At 41.4% G+C, this 17,915-nt stretch overlaps 1 protein-coding gene across 4 annotated transcripts in view; it reads left to right on the forward strand.

The window, feature by feature from the left end:
• Window positions 1-17,915, forward strand: part of LOC122562012 (uncharacterized) — a 56,250-nt gene that overhangs the window by 29,198 nt on the left and 9,137 nt on the right. For 3 of the 4 annotated variants that reach the window (XM_043714402.2, XM_043714400.2, XM_043714405.2), the window contains exons 3-5: window positions 2,474-2,567; window positions 4,756-4,805; window positions 16,804-16,876. In XM_043714402.2, coding sequence (XP_043570337.2) covers window positions 2,474-2,567; window positions 4,756-4,805; window positions 16,804-16,845 — 186 coding nt within the window. In that variant the 3' untranslated portion in view covers window positions 16,846-16,876. The remainder of the gene's footprint in view (window positions 1-2,473; window positions 2,568-4,755; window positions 4,806-16,803; window positions 16,877-17,915) is intronic. The other variant, XR_006315186.2, reaches the window with a different exon arrangement.

The raw sequence follows: 17,915 nt of genomic DNA on the forward strand, positions 1-17,915 counted from the left end.
ATTCCTCTCTATCTAAACCGTTAATACTATGACAGTCCCAGTCTATGTTTGGGAAGTTAAAATCCTCTACCCTAACCACCCCATTATTCTTACAGATAACTGAGATTTCCTTACAGATTTGTTTCTTAATTTCCCGCTGACTATTAGAGGGTCTATAATACGATCTCAATAAGGTGATTATCCCTTTCTTATTTCTCAGTTCCACCCAAATAACTTGGATGTATTTCCAGGAATATCCTTCCTCAGTGCAACTGTAATGCTATCCTTTATCAAAAACGCTGCTCCCCCTCCTCTCGACTCCCTATCATTCCTGTAGCGTTTGCGCCCTGGAACATAAAGCTGCCAGTCTTGTCCATCCCTGAGCCACGTTTCTGTAATTGCTATGATATCCTAGTCCCATGTTCCTAACCATGCCCTGAGTTAATTTGCCTTCCCTGTTAGGCTTCTTGCATTGAAATAAATGCAGTTTAATTTATCAGTCCTACCTTGTTCTCTGCTTTGTTTCTGCCTGCCCTGACTGTTTGACTTGCTTCTTTTCTCAACTGTATCAGTCTCAGATTGATCTCTTTCCTCACTATCTGTCTAGGTCCCACACCCAACGTTAATAGTTTAAATCATTCTGAGCAGCTGTAGCAAATCTCTCTGCCAGACATTAGTCCACTTCAAATTCAGATGCAGTCTGTCCTCCTTGTACAGGTCTCGTCTACCCCAGAAGAGATTCCAATGATCCAAAAATGTGAATCCTTCTCCCATACACCAGCTCCTCAGCCATGCATTTATCTGCTCTATCCTCCTATTCCTACCCTCACTAGCCCGTAGCACTGGGAGTAATCCAGATATTACTACTCTCAAGGACCTCCTTTTTAAGTTCCTGCCTAACTCTCTCTGTATTCTCCCTTCAGAATCTCCTCCTTTTCCCTTCCTATGTCACTGGTTCCAATGTGTACAATGACCTCCTGATGCTCCCTGTCCCCCTTGAGAACATACTGCACCCTCTATGAGACATCCTTGCACCAGGGAGGCAACACACCATTCTGATATTTCGCTGCTGGCCACAGAAACATCTATCCGTGCCTCGGACTAGAGATTCCCCTTACACAATTAATCTCCTGGAACCCAACGTATCTAACTGCATTAGAGCCAGTGTCAATACCAGAAACTTGGCTGTTTGTGCTGCATTCCCCTGAGAATCCATCATTCCTTAAATTTTCTAAAACAACATACTTGTTTGAAATGGGGAGAGCCACAGAAGATCCCTGCACTTCCTGCCTATATCTCTTACCTTTCCTGGAATTAAACCATCTGTGTGACTGTATCTGTGGCTTTTCTCCCTTCCTATAACTGCCATCTATCACATGCCCTTGCTCTTGTAAATTCGTCATTGCCTCTAACTGTCGCCGAATCAATCCATTCGATCTGAATGGATTTGGAACCAATGACATTTATTGCAGATATAATCCTCAGTAACCCGTATACTCTCCCTAAACTCCCACATCCGACAAGAAGAGGGTATCACTCTACTAAGGGCCATTTTTGCGTCTTCCAATCTGCAGACCCAGAAAACAGCACCGTCTTATTCCTCAACAAAACACTGCTCCAGGCTAAATTAATATTTATAGCTTATTTTTAAGTTTAATTAAGAGACCTATCTCAATAAAACATACAATCAAGAAAGAACCCACTCTACTCACGACTGCAAACCTACAGCAAGGCCACCCTTAAAAGTATTCCCTATCTGTTTCTGTGCTGTGACCTCTCCCAAACAGGTTCCTCCAAGATCAGTTGTGAATTTCATTGTTTGTTAATTTTCCTAGACACACTCTGATGTTCAACGATGATACATGAATTCAACAGCAGAGGCATAACTGCGCTGGTTCACTGTGTCAGTTAGCAGTGTGAATTTCTCTCCCTCTCTCTCTCTGGCCCCCCCACCCTTTCTCTCTCGCCCCCCCCTTTCTCTCTCGCACCCCCCTTTCTCTCTTGTCCCTCCCCCCCTCTGTGTCCCCCCCTCTCCCTCCTGCACTGACCTCACCATGTGCTTCCTTTTGTCTGTTCCTCTCCCTTTTAAAACTGCTGTTGGTTTGACTTTTTTTTTCTCAAAGTTCCAAAACAATGCAACAGCATATAAAACAGTAATTGCTGCTCCTGGAATTCAAGGAAATCATCTCCAACACCTAAAATACTTCAAAAAAGGAGCAGCTTGTTACAAACAGAAATTTTTCCTGTCCTCCATCTCAAGCTGAAATCATGCACTAAGAGTTTATAGATCCCTTTTTTCCTCCTTGACTATATATGGAATCAAGCCTTGCCTTGCATTCCATAAATTCCAAAGAATCAGTAATATGGGTGCTTTGACTGAAGAAGTCGAGTTGTGCTGTCCTGTAAGATTTTACCTGGCTTAAATTTGTTTTGATTTTTGTGAAATGTTTTATGTTTTGCAACAGCCTTTCTGACATTGACCTTGTTTCTGCAGCTCTGTTCCATGTGTGAGAAAACCGGTGCCACTTTAGGCTGCTACATTAAAGGCTGCCCCCTTAAGTACCACTATGCCTGTGCTGTAGATAGTAGTGAGTATCTCTTCAGTTATTTTTGATTAGTGATTGTTCTATAACTAGATACGAAGTACTTGAATTCAACAATTTTGTCCTCTGCAAGTAAAAGTCTCACCATGGTAATATTTTCTGCATTAGAAAGGAAGCTGCTGATTTCAGTTGATGAATGAGTGCCATGTGTGCCAATAAAATGAATTAGGTAATTCTGGTACTACAGTCACTGTTTTGGCATCTCTATAAATTTAAATTATCCAGAAATTCAAACTGAGAAGTTGTATTAAAGTGGCCTTTAGTGTCAGTGGGATCATTTAAAATAACAGGAATGGGCTGTCCATAATTTATTCTATTATTCTAAATAATACTCAAGTTAGATTTGGTGGAACTGACTTGGAGTTGAGGCAGTATTTGGTAAAGTTCATTAAGCTGTTAATGACTAGTCTGAAGTACTGGGTCATTGATGCCTAGTTTTATGTATCGGTACTAATATACTTCAGGCAGAATTGTACTGAACTCACAATATGGAAGACATTTGCTTATGTTCTTATGCAGTGCTGTTAATTCATCCCACTGCATTATTCTCACCATTGTCCCATTAGCAGTGACAAACTAGTACTTTCCGAATGGTCAAAATATTGACTCAGCCCCAATAAGCCTTGCAGTCATGTGGCTGACTATAATATTCATAGCATAATCATTTCATAGCCCCATTGCAGTGCACTAAAATTTCATTGTCAAGCTGATAAAACATTTTTTAATTCATTGTCTGTATTCATCGTTATTTTTGATAGGGGGATGGATTAAGAGAAGAATAGAAAGGGGAAAGGAGGTGGGGTGTGAAATTCTCTAAGGTGGTTCAGTGGGGAAAAAAAGCAATTAAAGCACAGCCAGAGTGTTTGATTCTGTATTGAAACACTTTGCATTGTCCCACTGGGCTGGTGAATGGTTAATGGGATCTGTCAGCCAATACAGTGTGTGATGCATTGGCTGATGGATCCATTATCCTGTATTGACCTTTAGCTTCTGAAGACATCTCCTGTTACAAAAATCTGTGGTATTATTACTTTTCTCCCTTGCCTTAAAAGCAGCAGAGACAGATGATCGCCAGTATGGGAAGCTTACTCAGTTTCCCAGAATGAACATCAACATGATAGTGGTGTCACCCACCCTGCTGTTGTTGTTCTCCTACTGCCTGCCACTGCAAACAATCATATAGCAAGCTGGGCGAGGAGGAAGATCCAGGCTGAAAGGCAACCCACTTCCAAACCTGATTTTAGTTCGGAGTGTGTGCCACCAGAGAGTGAACTGAAGTCAGTGTTAGTTAAGCCCAACTCCTTAGATTAGCCTCAGACAGCACCCCTTACTACAGATCAGACTTGGGGCCTAATTTTTCTTTCTTTCTCTGATCCTGCAAGTGTGAAAAATAAGGTTTTAGTGGTTAGTTCTGCTATTTGGAAATTTAAGTGTAATTGATAAAAATGAACATTTAAACAATTGATACAGTGATTTGGAAAGGATTTTTTCAGAAATGCACACTTGCTGGTTTGGCAAACCAGCCTCCTGAATGAGAGAAAGTTGGACGTTCTGCTTAACAGTGACATGTCTCTTAGATCTGTGGCTATTCTAACAATCAGGTTCCATTCAATACTTGCAGAGGCCCCCAGTCTTCTCTTTGCTGACCATGCCAGTTTCAGTTTTTTCCCTTCTCTGTGAGACCACATACACTCTCCCTCCATGACCTTACCAATTAACTTGAATTAAAGAGAGTGTAAAATGTAATAACTCCATAAAACCTTGCATTCATATAACTTGGCTTGGTCTTTCACTTTTAGATTGAGTTTGACGTGTTAATTGTTATAGAAAGCAATACCATTGTCATTTGCTGTCGGTTCCAGATTATAGGATCTTGCATCATAAAAGGAGGCCATTTTACCCATTTCATATGTTAGCTCTTTGAAAGAGCTATACAGTTACTCCCAATTTTTGGGGCTGCAGTTTTAAAAAAAACAAAACTAAGAGAATGAAGTTGATCTTTTTAAAAAAAAAAGGCTTGTGTTTTTTTTGTTGCAGAGTTCAGAATCAGCATGTCAAGTGGTGTTGCAGGGAGTGTTTATGTTTATTAATTGTGCTTAAATTAATTTTAGCTTGTAAAAATATTACTGAAAGCACAGAATGGTTGATGACCCACATTTGTTCTTTCTTCCAGAATGTTTCCTAAATGAAGATAATTTCTCGATGAAATGTGCAAAACACAAGGTATGACATTAATATTGCATTCATCTTTTACCAGGTACAAATTGTGAATTCACTTTACATATTTTCAGAGACAGAATCATCTTTGGATATTTGTTTCTTCTCTTTGGGTGAAATTGTCCCCTCAATGGTGTGGCTTGAGCAATGATAAGAAGGTGGGAAACTACGGTGAGAGTAGAAAAACATCTGAAAACATCTTGGCATCAAGAAGAATTTTGCCCTTAAGCTGTTATGGATCATAGTCATGCAGCATAGATACAAGTCTTTTGGCCCACCATAGAGTCATAGAGTTGTACAGCACGGAAGCAGACCCTTTGATCCAACTCGGCCATGCCGACTAGATATCCTAACCTAATTTAGTCCCATTTGCCAGTGCTTGGTCCATATTCCTCTAAACATTTACTATTCATATGCCCATCCAGATGCTTTTTTAAATGTTGTAATTGTACCAGCCTCCACCACTTCCTCTGGCAGCTCATTCCATACACTCACCACCTTCTGGGTAAAAGAGATGCCCCTTTGGTACCTTTTAAATCTTTCCACCCCCCCCACCCTAAACCTGTGCCCTCTAGTTCTTGTCGTCTCCACCCCAGAAAAAATACCTTGTCTATTTGTCCTATCTATGCCCTGCATGATTTTGTAAACCTCTATAAAGGTCACCCCTCAGCTTCTGATGCTCCAGGGAAAACAGCCCCAGCCCATTCAGCCTCTGAATATAGCTCAAATCCTCCAACCCTGGCAACACTCTTGTAAATCTTTTCTGAATCCTTTCAGGTTTCACAACATCCTTCTGATAGGAAGAAGGCCAAAATTGCTAGCAGTATTCCAAAAGTGGCCTAACCAATGTAACACCATGTCTATGCCAACCAACAAACACCAAACTACACTAATACTATATATCTATTTTTTTCTTCTTTATTTTCTCATCAATATTTGTAGTCATCCAGCTATGATCTAGGGAAATCTAGCCCCATATTTATTTCTCATGGGTTGGATCTAGCTTGCACTGATTGAATATGGTAAATTCAGTAAGCAGCCCTTATTATTATTAAGGTAGGCGCAACTACCTTATTGAGGTAAAAACAATGACTGCAGATGCTGGAAACCAGATTCTGGATCAGTGGTGCTGGAAGAGCACAGCAATTCAGGCAGCATCCGAGGACAGGCAAAATCGACGTTTCGGGCAAAAGCCTTTATTCCTGATGAAGGGCTTTTGCCCGAAACGTCGATTTTGCCTGTCCTCGGATGCTGCCTTAAATGCTGTGCTCTTCCAGCACCACTGATCTAGCAACTACCTTATTTCCTTGCATTAGCATCTAACTTAAAACCACACTCACCTTATTTATATTTCACTTGCAATTCTCCTTTACTTCATGGCACAAATGCCTGAGTTGTAAATCAGTGCAGGTACATGGCCACTGCAGCTCACCAAATGTTTGTCTTGGCCACCTTGTAGTTGCTGCTTCACAAGAAAGTCCATGCATGCTCCATTGCCACCATTCTGCTTGCTCCTTTGACCAAGCAATTCAGCCACCAGCCTCTCACCATATCATCATGCCTGCGCTCAGACGAACTCAGACACTACTTCAGGCCCTCAACACTTTAATTTGGAGCTCAGGGACATCTGTGATGTACATGTTTCTGTCAGCTTGCTTTGCATGCAGTGACATGCACATCTTGCTGGTAGTCACTGTATGCTTCACATTGCTTTCCTAGCACGCATTGATTTCAGCAATGAATTGCACATTGAGTTTGGCAATGGGTCTCATTGCTTTCTTAGTGCAGGGATGTTTCAGCAGCTTGTCATGGTGGGTGTACTGGGCAGACAATCTGTCAGTCAGATAAGGGTGGACATGCCTCTGTGGCACAATGCCACCTCAGTGCCATACCTGCAGCATGTGACAGCAGTTAACGTGACAGACACATTAGATGTGCTTCGAGTAACGGCCATGTATGAAAGTTGAAGGGGAGAAGTCCTTGGGTGGAAGGGAACTACAGTACCTCAACAATCAGTTGGGGGCTAGCCCGATTACATTCATGGGTTTGCCACAGGCAGGTATATGGACCTATTAGAGTCCGGGGAACTCTGTCCTTACAATCCAAGGACTGGGTCATGGTCAGACTTGCAGGTCAAGTGCATCAGTCCAAGAATTGCAGGTGCCCAGTTGGATTCCTGTTGAGACATTGCTGTGGGGGTTGGGACAGCTTCTCTAGCAACAAAACAAAAGGCGGAATAGAGTATGATGGAAGAATAGTTAGTGGTAATGCATGAGCAGAGCAATGGTGCGATGTTCCCGGTGCATGAGTAGGAAGCTTTTGAGAGGATGAAGTCAGCAAGAGCTGTTGAACAGATGTAATTCATGAAGTACTGAGAGCCGTAGTCTGTGACCCTTCGTAGGATGCATGTGCAGTGGCAGAGTCCGAGTGAGTAGCAAGTGGAGATGGTGACAGTTATCCATACAGAACGCAGAAACCCATTCATCATCATTCTAAACTACTGGGTGTTCTTTTTCAACCAGGACACAGCACTGCCATTTATTGCAAATTGTTTCCAGATAGACTCTGTTACCTGGCATGACTTCCTGTAACAGTCGACTGAAAAATAAAGCCCTTCTCCCCACTACCAATTCACCAACACATTGAGTCCCTGTCCATGATGGAGAGTGAGCTTTCTGTTCCCATGGGCCATATGTTTAGTAGTAATTGTCAAGCATCTCGGTTGTTTGGTCCAGTTCCTGGCTTACAGCATCTGAAGTAGTGTGCATCTGGGCTTTAGATATGGTGCCAAAGGCATGAAAGCTGAAGTCCCAGCAATGGCAAGTGCATTTCCCTGAATAGGCATCAAGAACCCTTTTGCATAATTCATGATTTGATGATGGTAGATTGCAGGGGAAAAGTCTCTCTGTGCCGTAATGGGCAGAGTGCTACAAATCTTGCTCGACAAATCCTTAACTGAAAATGGGAAACATTTGGCCCTGTGTCTCTTAACCAGATTGTGTCTGGTAAATATCGCAATTAGCACGTCTTGTTGTTCTAATTCTGTAGTATTAGATAGTAGTAGAATAATTTTCAGTGTACTTGTGAACATTTAAGTTCAAGCAAATGATATCGTTCAAATTGTGAATTCAATTGTCTGTCCTCTGGACTAAGGGAAATTATACCAAATAAAACCGTTGTTTCTCAATACAGGTAAATGCCTATAACCATCCGGATATATTGCACATTTGAGACTGAAATCATTAAAGACTATCTTCATGTAAAACTTTAAATACTTTTTGTTGCACGAGTCCAACAATATTTTTGGTCTGCACAGAATACAGTCATTCAGTACCTGATGCCAAGAAACTTGTGATTATTTAGAACTTTTAAAATCAACATCAGTTTTAACTAGAATTCCATGTTTGCAGATATTTGTATCTCATCCCTAAAGTGTTGAATTATTGCTTTGAAATGTTCTTTCAAAGCTATACATAGTTCTTAACATATGTCTAGCTGCAGTCCTGTCAATGGACCTCATTGATGTTGCTTTTTGTTTGTAGGGAAGGAAGACTAATCTGTGCTTGAGTTTGTTTAAAATAGTTTTCTGTCACTCTTTTTAATTTTTTAAAAACTTTAACCTACTTTTAATTTAATTTGTCCCTAACAAATGGCATTTAATCTGTGTTAAAGGAGGAATTTGGCACAAATTTTGTTGGTTAGGATGCTAAAACAAAAACTGGAAAAACCACTTCTGACTCTCTACTGAGTCATTATGGGTGGAAGTTAGAAACAGGAAAGGAGCAGTCACATTATTGGGCAATTTCTATAGACTTCCCAACAGCAACAGGGACACGGAGGTGCAGATTGGGAGGCAGATTTTGGAAAGGTGCAGAAGTAACAGGGTTGTTGTCAAGGGTGACTTCAACCTCCTTAATTCTGATTGGAACCTCCTTAGTGCAAACAGTTTGGGTGGAACAGATTTTTGTCAGGTTTGTCCAGCAAGATTCCTGACTCAGTATGTAGATAGGAGAAAGTGAGGACTGCAGATGCTGGAGACCAGAGTTGAAAAGTGTGGTGCTGGAGAAGCGCAGCAGGCCAGGCAGCATCCGAGGAGCAGGAGAATCGACGTTTCGGTCATAAGCCCTTCTTCAGGAATGAGGCTGGTGTGACAAGCGGGCTGAGATAAAAGGTGGGGGGAGTTTGGGGGAGGGGCGCTGGGAATACAATAGGTGGAAGGAGGTGAGGGTGATAGGCCAGAGAGGGGGTGGGGGCGGAGAGGTCGGGAAGATAATTGCAGGTCAAGAGGGCGGTGCTGAATCCGGGGGTTGGGACTGAGATAAGGTGGGGGGAGGGGAAACGAGGAAGCTGGAGAAATCTACATTCATCCCGTGTGGTTGGAGGGTTCTTAGGAGGCTCCCAAGCACTGAGGATGTCACCTAGACAGGGGACGAAACGTTTGCAACAAAAACTTCCAGCTCGGCGAACAGAACCATAGCAACGAGCACCCGAGCTACAAATCTTCTCACAAACTTTGAATAGGTCAATTAGAGGGGAGGCCATATTGGATTTGGTTGTTGACAATGAACCAGCTCAGGTGTCAGATCGCTCTGTGGGAGGGCATTTCGGTGATAGTGATCACAACTCCCTGACCTTTACTATAGTCATGGAGAGGGATAAGAGCAGGCAGTATGGGAAAGTATTTAATTGGAGGAGAGGGAATGACAATGCTCTTAGGCAGGAAATGTAGAGGTTGTTTAGGGAGTACTTGCTGCGAGTGCTGGATAGGTTTGCCCCACTGAGGCAGGGAAGGGATGGAAGGGTGAAGGAACTTTGGATGACAAGAACATCTGTGGAACATCTAGTCAAGAGGAAGAAGGAACCTTGCTTCAGGTTGAGGAAGCAAGGATCAAGCAGGGCTCTAGAGAGTTACAAGGTAGCCAGGAAAGAACTGAAGAATGGTATTAGGAGAGCTAGAAGAGGGTATGAAAAAGTCTTGGCGGGTAGGATTAAGGAAAACCCCAAGGCATTCTACACTTGTGTGCGTAGCAAGAGGATGGCCAGAGTGAGAGTAGGACCGATTAGGGATAGTGCCTGGAGTCTGAGGAGGTAGGGGAGGTCCTTTGCTTCAGTATTCAGTAGTGAGAGGGACCTTGTTTTTTGTGAAGACAGCTTGAAACAGGCTGATATTAAGAATGAGCATGTGCTGGAAAGTTTGAAAACTGAGGATAGATAAGTCACCTGGGCCAGCTAGGATATACCCAAGGTTACTACAGGAAGCAAAGGAAGGGATTGTTGCGCCTTTTGTGTTGATCTTTGCATTCACACTGTCCACTGAAGTAGTACGTGATGATTGGAGGGTGGCAAGTGTTATTCCCTTGTTCGCGAAAGGGAGTAGGGATAACCCTGGGAATTACAGACCCATCGGTATTATGTTGGTGGTGGGCAAATTCTGAGAGACAGGATTTATGATTATTTGGAAAAGCATAGCTTGATTAGAGATGATCAGTATGGCTTTGTGAGGGGCAGGTCATGTCTCTCAAGCCTTATTGAATTCTTTGAGGATGTGACGATACACATTGATGAAGGTAGAGCAGTAGATGTCGTGTATATGGATTTTAGCAAGACATTTGATAAGGTTCCCATTGTAGGCTCATTCAGAAAGTAAGGAGGCATGGGAGATAAGGAAATTTGGCTTTCTGGATACAGAATTGGCTGGCCCATAGAAGACAGAGGGTGGTAGTAGATGGGAAGTATTCAGCCCAATGGTGTTCCGCAGGGATCTGTTCTGGGACCTCTGCTCTTATATAAATAACTTGGAAGTGGAAGGGTGGGATAGTAAGTTGGCCAATGACGTGAAGGTTGGTGGAATTGTGGATAATGTGGAGGCTGTTCTAGGTTGCAAATGGACATTGACAGGATGCAGAGCTGGGCTGAGAAGTGGTAGATGGAGTTCAACCTGGAAGAGTGTGAAGTGATACATTTTGAATTACTGGGTTAAAGGTAGGATTCTTGGGAGTGTGGAGGAACAGAGGGATCTTGGTTTCCCTGTCCATAGACCCTTCAAAGTTGCCACCAAAGTTGATATGGTTGTTAAGAAGGTATATGGTGAGTTGGCTTTCATTAGCAGGAGGACTGAGTTTAAGAGCTGAGGTTATGCTGCACTTCTATAAAGCTTTGGTTAGACTACACTTGGAATATTATGTTCAGTTCTGGTTGCCTCATTATAGGAAGGATGTGGAAGCTTTAGAGAGGGTACAGAGGAGATTTGCCAGGATGCTGCCTGGACTGGAGGGCATATCTTATGAAGAAAGATTGAGAAAGCTAGGGCTTTTCTCACTGGAGTGAAGAAGGATGAGAGGTGACTTGATAGAGGTGTACAAGATAATGAGAGGCATAGATAGAATAGATAGCCAGAGACATTTTCCCAGGGTGGAAATGGCTAACATAAGGGGGCATAATTTGAAGGTGATTGGAGGAAGGTTTAGGGGAGATGTCAAAGGTAGGTTCTTTACACAGAGTGGTGGAATGCACTGCCAGAATTGGTGGTAAGAGTCAGATATGAGGGACATTTAAGCAACTCTTGGATAGGCACATGGATGATAGTAAAATGTAAGGTATGTAGGTTAATTTGATCTTCGAGTAGGATAAAAGGTCAGCATAACATCAAGGACTAAAGGGCCTGTACTGTACTGTGCTGTACTGTTCTATGTTCACAAACAGGACCAAACCATTATGAATGCTTCTGCGGTGAAATCAAGTTGCAACTGTTTTAAAACTAATGTAACAATTCTCCCAATTCCTGGCACAGCAACTGACTTGTCTCCATGAATCCTGTAATGTTTTTAACACTTTTTCTTCCTGTGAACATACCATAAACATATGATTTATGATGACCTGACACTTTAGTGCAGGAGTGCGACATTGTTTAAGATGCTGTTCCAAATGTGAAGTTAACTCAATGTCTGCCATAGACATAAATCAGATTAAAGGAGAGCATGGAGGATTCCTGTTATTGTAACCAACATTTCTCCAAGTAACAACATCAAAAACAGATTATCTAATGATTTTGTTTATTTGCTGTTTATGACTTCTTGCTATGCAGAGGTTGCATAGTTAATGACAGTGGCTGCACTACACTTCATTGGGATGTCCTGAGAATGTGAAAGGTATTATTTATCAGTAAACTCTCTGTCACCGTAAGACATCTGTGATGTACAATTATTCCAGTGATTAATCACTGCCTTTGTGCTAATTTTTATTCAAGAGTATGGCTCCCTATGGATTAATGTTCCACAAAAACATGGTGGGTTTTCAAGCTCCAACAGGAGTTAGATTTTGCATAACAAAATTGAAAATCTGTTTTAAAAAAAATTTAATAATTTGCAATTTTTTTAAACTGATCTAAGATGTCTCTGTATATCTCAATATCATCTCTAATAATTTTCCCACCACCAACATAATACTGACTGGTCTGTAATTCCCAGGGTTATCCCTATTCCCTTTCTAATCCTGTCTAAGATATCCTCATAAGGCAACCCAGTCATTCTGATATCAGTCTAGTAAACATGATGTAAATATTTGTGCATAAATTCATTCAAAAAAGGTCTTTAAGCCATGTGATGCCTCGGTGCAGTATTCTTAGCATGAGGTGCTTTAACGTATTCAGCCTTTTCTCGGGGAGCAAATTTGCACTGTTTCAATTCATGCCATAAATCATAATTATTTTAAGTTAATTTAAAAGTTTTTGTTTCAGCACTTCTAGGAATCTTCCTCCAGATACACATAATTAAAAAAACTTTTTGAAAGAAAATGGCTAATTATTTATGAATGTTTTGATATCACAATCTTAAATATTGAGATGTTTTTTAACAAGTCAAATTATGAAGTTCACACAAACGTGGAATTAGGAGCAGAGGAAGCCACTCGGTCCCTTGAGCCTGCTCTGCTATTCATTAAGATCATGGCTCATCCACTTGTGTTTTAAATTCCTCATTCCGTTCGACCTCAATAACCTTTGATTCCCTTGCCTAAATGAGAATCTATATTGCTCTGCCTTAAAAATGTTCAGTAGCCCCATCTCTGTCATCTTATGAAGCAAGCAAGCAATCACACAGCCCTCTGAATGAAAAAAAAATTTCAATTCCGTCTCTAATTTTAAATAGTGCCTCCTGGTTCTGGACTCTCTCCCAAGAGGAAACATCCTTTCACTTTCTACCCCCTCGCAACCATTCATGATTTTATATATTCAATCAACTCGATTCTTTTCTAAACTCCATTGGAAACAAGCCCAGTCTGTCTAAGGTATTCTTGTAAGATAACCAACTCATTCTAGATATCAATGTAGTAAGCATCCAATGGATCATCTCCAGCGCATTTATGTCTTTCCTTAAATCAGGAGACCAAAATACACACACAATATATGCGATGAGGCATCACTAGTGCCCTGTGTAATTGATGGATCCTTGCATTTATATGCAATTCCTCTTGTAATAAAGGACAAAATTCCATTAGCTGTCTTAATTACTTGCAGTCCCCCTGGAGAAGGTGGTGGCGAGCTGCCTTTGTGAGTCGCTGTAGTCCTAAGGGTGCAGGTATACCCTCAGTGCTGTTAACGGGGGTATTGCAGGATTTTGATCCAGTGAGGTGAAGGAATGGTAGTTTATTTTCAAGCCTGGATGATGGGTGGCTTGGAGAGGAACACGCAATTGGTTGTGCTCCCATGTGTTCTAGGTGGCAGAGGTCGAGGGTTTTAATGATGCTGTTGATGGAACCTTGGTGAGTTTCTGCGGTGTATCTTTGTAGGTGTATGCTGCTGTCACTTGGGTTAAGGGAATAAATTTTGAAGGTGGTGGATGGTATGCCAGTAAAGTGTTCTGCCTTGCCCTACATGATGTTGATCGTGTTGGAGTTGCACCCATTCAACCAAATAGAGGGTATTCTATCACACACACAATTTGTACCTTGTGGAGCAACAGGAAGCAAGTTATCCACCTCGGTATTCTTAGTCTCTGACTTGTTCTTATAGCATTTATAATATTCATAAGGCTGTTCCAGTCATGGATAGCGGTAATCTCCCAGGATATTTTCAGTGAAGAATTCAGTTTGATAATGCCATCAAGGAAAGACTGTTAGATTCTCTCTTGTTGGCCATGATTAATCATAGGCACTTGCGTTGCACAAATGGTGCTGAACATTATGTAATCATCAACAAACAATGCTCCTTCTGACTTTATGATGGAGTGGTCATTGATGGCACAGCTTAAGATGTTTGGGCTAGGACACTACTATTGACACAATACTGCAGTGAAATCCTGGGAACAAGTGCCAAGAGTAATAAAGTCCAAGGAAAGGTGCAGTTGACAATATGTTGTCATTGTCACAAGTGTGGTGCTGGAAAAGCACAGCAGGTCAGGCAGCATCTGAGGAGCAGGAGAATCGACGTTTCCGGCATAAGCCTTTCATTGTTGGTGTAAGCACAGCCAACAGTGGGAGGCGTGATTAAAATCAAAATGCACAAAAGGCCAGAATGAGAGGAGTACAGAGATTTCTGAAGGTTGTGACCTGGACTTTAATACAATACGGAGTGGAGAGGCCATAGAAGCGTTTGAAAACAAGACTAGGGTATTAATTCTAAGTACAGTTTTATCTGGACATATTGTAGGTCAGCAAGGACAGGTGTGATGTGTGGTTGGGAGTTAGCGTGTGTTAGTAAATGACCCACAGAATTTTGGATGACTTCAAATTTATTGTAAGTTAAATGGTGGAAGACTGATCAAGAGTGTGGTGGAATTAGCACTACCTTAAGATAACAAAAGGTATATGTGAGATAGGGCATGAGTAGGACAGTGTTTTACGAAGGTGATAGTCTTTGTGGTGGCATGGATGTATTGTCGGATGCTCAGCTTGGGGTCAATATGACATCAAAGTTGTGAACAGACTGTTTCAACCTCAGATGGTTGTCAAGGAGAAGGATGGAGTCGGCAAAGAAACGAGTTGTGGAAACAGCCTAAGGCAATGGCTTTGGTGTTATCAGTTCATCCAGTTCTTGAAATTGAACAAACAGTCGAATATATAGTATGATGGTGAATGATTTGAGAGTGTAGATATGTTTTTGATTAATGTTACATGGAGAAGCTTATAGATGAGAAATGGGAGGAAGCCAACAATAATCCCTTTGGCAAACCAGAGGTAATTGTGCAGGAGTGGAAGAAGAAACCATTGCAGGTGAACATCCAGTGACGAGTGGAGAAGCATTGGAGAATGTTGTGCTCAACCATGTCCAAGTCACAGGCAGAGAAGGTCAAGGAAAGATGGATTACCACTGACATGTCAGGTGTCATTTGTGTCTTTGCTAGGAGCTGTTTGGAGAAGCTTTTTGGAGAAAATCAGAAGTAGAGTCCTAGGCAAAGATGGGAGAAGGATTTGTTAAGTGTGGCGACTGGAAACAGTATGATTGTTTGCCAGGGTAAAAGATTGGGGGTTTACTCTTGAGGAAGGGGTGATAACTGAACAGAAGAGCAAACGTACCTGACGGGCAAGAGAGCATTTAACCTGATTAGCTAAAGTGGGGGCTAGCAAGTGTGTTAGCAGTTAAATGGAAATAAGAGTGAGGGAGCATGAGAGGGCATAACGGGAGGTAATTTAGAGAATGATGAAAATTTAGAGTTAGGATGGGGAGGTATGGGATTGGATCCTTTTAGAGGAAGTTTGATCCCAGAAGGTAGGGGAAAGGAGGGAAGTCACACAGGCAGTGAAAAGGAAGATCTTGCCCTGAGTGATCTAAAAGAAATTAATGAGCTTGTTTTTGGAGGTGATGGTTCAGAAGACAGAAGGTGGTGTTGAGTAAAGAAAGGTATTTGTTCAGGAGAGGTTGGGGGATTATCTTTGCATTCCACGAACAACTTGAAGGAATGCACAGTTTTGAAAGATACAACATGCAGCTGTAGAACATTGCAATCCAGTCAGGTATAGCTTAATACGTTAGGCACCATATCCATTCAAGGATGTATCCTTTGGATTTGAGGGCAGATGAGAATAACAATACCAGATTAATAGCTACAGAAATATAGTGATGAATGGAGTGCTGATGGTCTGACTTTTAGGATTCTGGAAGTGCAGTTGTAAGTACATTGGAAGACAGTTTCTTCTCTGGATGTACAAAAGTGATAGCCTTGGAATTGATGCCCCTATCTCAAGAACGAACAATAATAAATTATTTTAATCTCAAAGAAAACCATTACTCCATAATGGCCACATATTGGCATAAATATATTTCCAGGATATATTAATGTGGATGATGTTAGAGAAACTGGCATTGTTCTACTTTGAGCAAAGACTGAGGGGAAATGTTGTACCATTGTGCTACATTATGACAGATTTAATAAATGAGCCAAAGAAAGAGGAAGCCTCTTCCCAGTAGCTGATGGTGCAAGGATCAGGTATTGAAGGTGCAGGACAAATGTGAATATTTTGCTGTCTGTAAGGGTGATGAAAGCAGAAACAGTTAATGAGTTAAAAATGAAATTGGAGGGACACTTGATGAGAATAAATTCACAGGACTGTGCAGGAAAATGAGACAGATCACATTCCTCTACAGAGAGTTAGCAAGGATTGATGGGCCAAGTGGCCTCCTTTGCTGTGATGAGTATGTCAATAATCAGTGACAAATTACTAAGTTATGCTTTCCTGAGGAATTGATGAACAAACTTTAGGCAGGGGACACCGTTTTTTCTGCATATATCGATGGTGTGGCATGTGCCAAAAGTATTCCATTCTCTGCTCATAGCAGCAAACCAGCACCAAAAAGAGTAATTTGTTGTGAAGACCATGCCCTTCTAAGTTATTGCTGTGCAAATATTTTATGGAATATCCTGATTCAATCCATTGGGAAACAGTAGCTTTTATAATTAAACCAAAATTAATCAGAATCTGAAGGAAGTATTTTTTGGGGAACAGGCTGTGAGCTGTGTTTATTTGCTTTCTATCATGTTTTGTGTAACTGTTTTCTTTGTTCACTTATAAGGACAAAGCTCTGAAAGTATCAGCGAAGGGAGAAAGCAGGTGACAGTGATACTGAGGTTCAAGTCTACTGAACTGTAAGTCAAATCAGTCTATAACTAAATCATTAATTTCACACACAATCCTGTTATTCATGTGGCAGCAGTGCTGGCTTGAAAGTACAACATTTATAACTAGTGAATCATGCTTGAGTGTTACACTTTATGCAACAGATTTGTTTATGTAGCAGTCATGGCAATTAGTGAAGTTAGTTTTCCCAGACTTTTGTCAATAAACTAGGAGAAAGTGAGGATTGCGGATGCTGGAGATCAGAGTCGAAGAGTGTGGTGCTGGAGAAGCACAGCAGGTCAGGCTGATGAAGAGCTTTTGCTTGAAACATCGATAGTCCAGCTCCTCGGATGCTGCCTGATCGGCTGTGCTTTTCCTGCATCCCATTCTTCGACTCTTGTCAATGAATCTCTGGATTTCCACCAATAAAAGCCCCCAAAGGTGATCCCAAAGTTAGGTAAAAGCTTGGAAACATTAGTATGCCGCAATTCTGTTTAGCACAGGGAGCATCCTTCCTACACGGGTATATTGAAAGAAAAGGCTTTGCTGTCTGTGGGAGGCAGGGTGAAGATTGGTAGGTAAGGAGATGCTATAGTGTACTCCGTGTGTTTTAACACTGTCTTTTGGGAGATAGTTGATGTTAGTTTTACTTGATTTTTTTGCCTGATTAGAGTCACTTCTGACTTCACCTGATTTATATCAAATTTGTTTTTAGTTCAAGAAAAATAAGAGTTTGGCCGTTATTGATTTTGGTTAACAGTGAAATATGACAAATGAAATTCTTTGTATTTTTTTGCTCAGGCATCCCAGTTAATAGTCATAGAGTCCAGGCAGTCTGTCAGATGCTCACTGTATTGAGCTCCTTCAGTCAGGAGGAATTAGATCCACATAAAAGCTCTAGGTATTGAACAATGGGGCAAGGATTCAAGTTCACATGAACGGTTGTGCTTTGAACAATAACAATGTCTTTGATTAAAAGATTATCATTGCCGAACTGGGAATTAATCAAGGTTAGTGAGTAAAGTAAAAGTAATCTCAAGTCATTTTTTTTCCCCCCTCTTTATATGG

This window comes from Chiloscyllium plagiosum, unplaced genomic scaffold (assembly GCF_037043375.1).
Source record: "Chiloscyllium plagiosum isolate Xiang-an unplaced genomic scaffold, Cpla_swu_hap1 HiC_scaffold_25, whole genome shotgun sequence".
In the NCBI taxonomy this organism is placed as follows: domain Eukaryota; kingdom Metazoa; phylum Chordata; class Chondrichthyes; order Orectolobiformes; family Hemiscylliidae; genus Chiloscyllium; species Chiloscyllium plagiosum.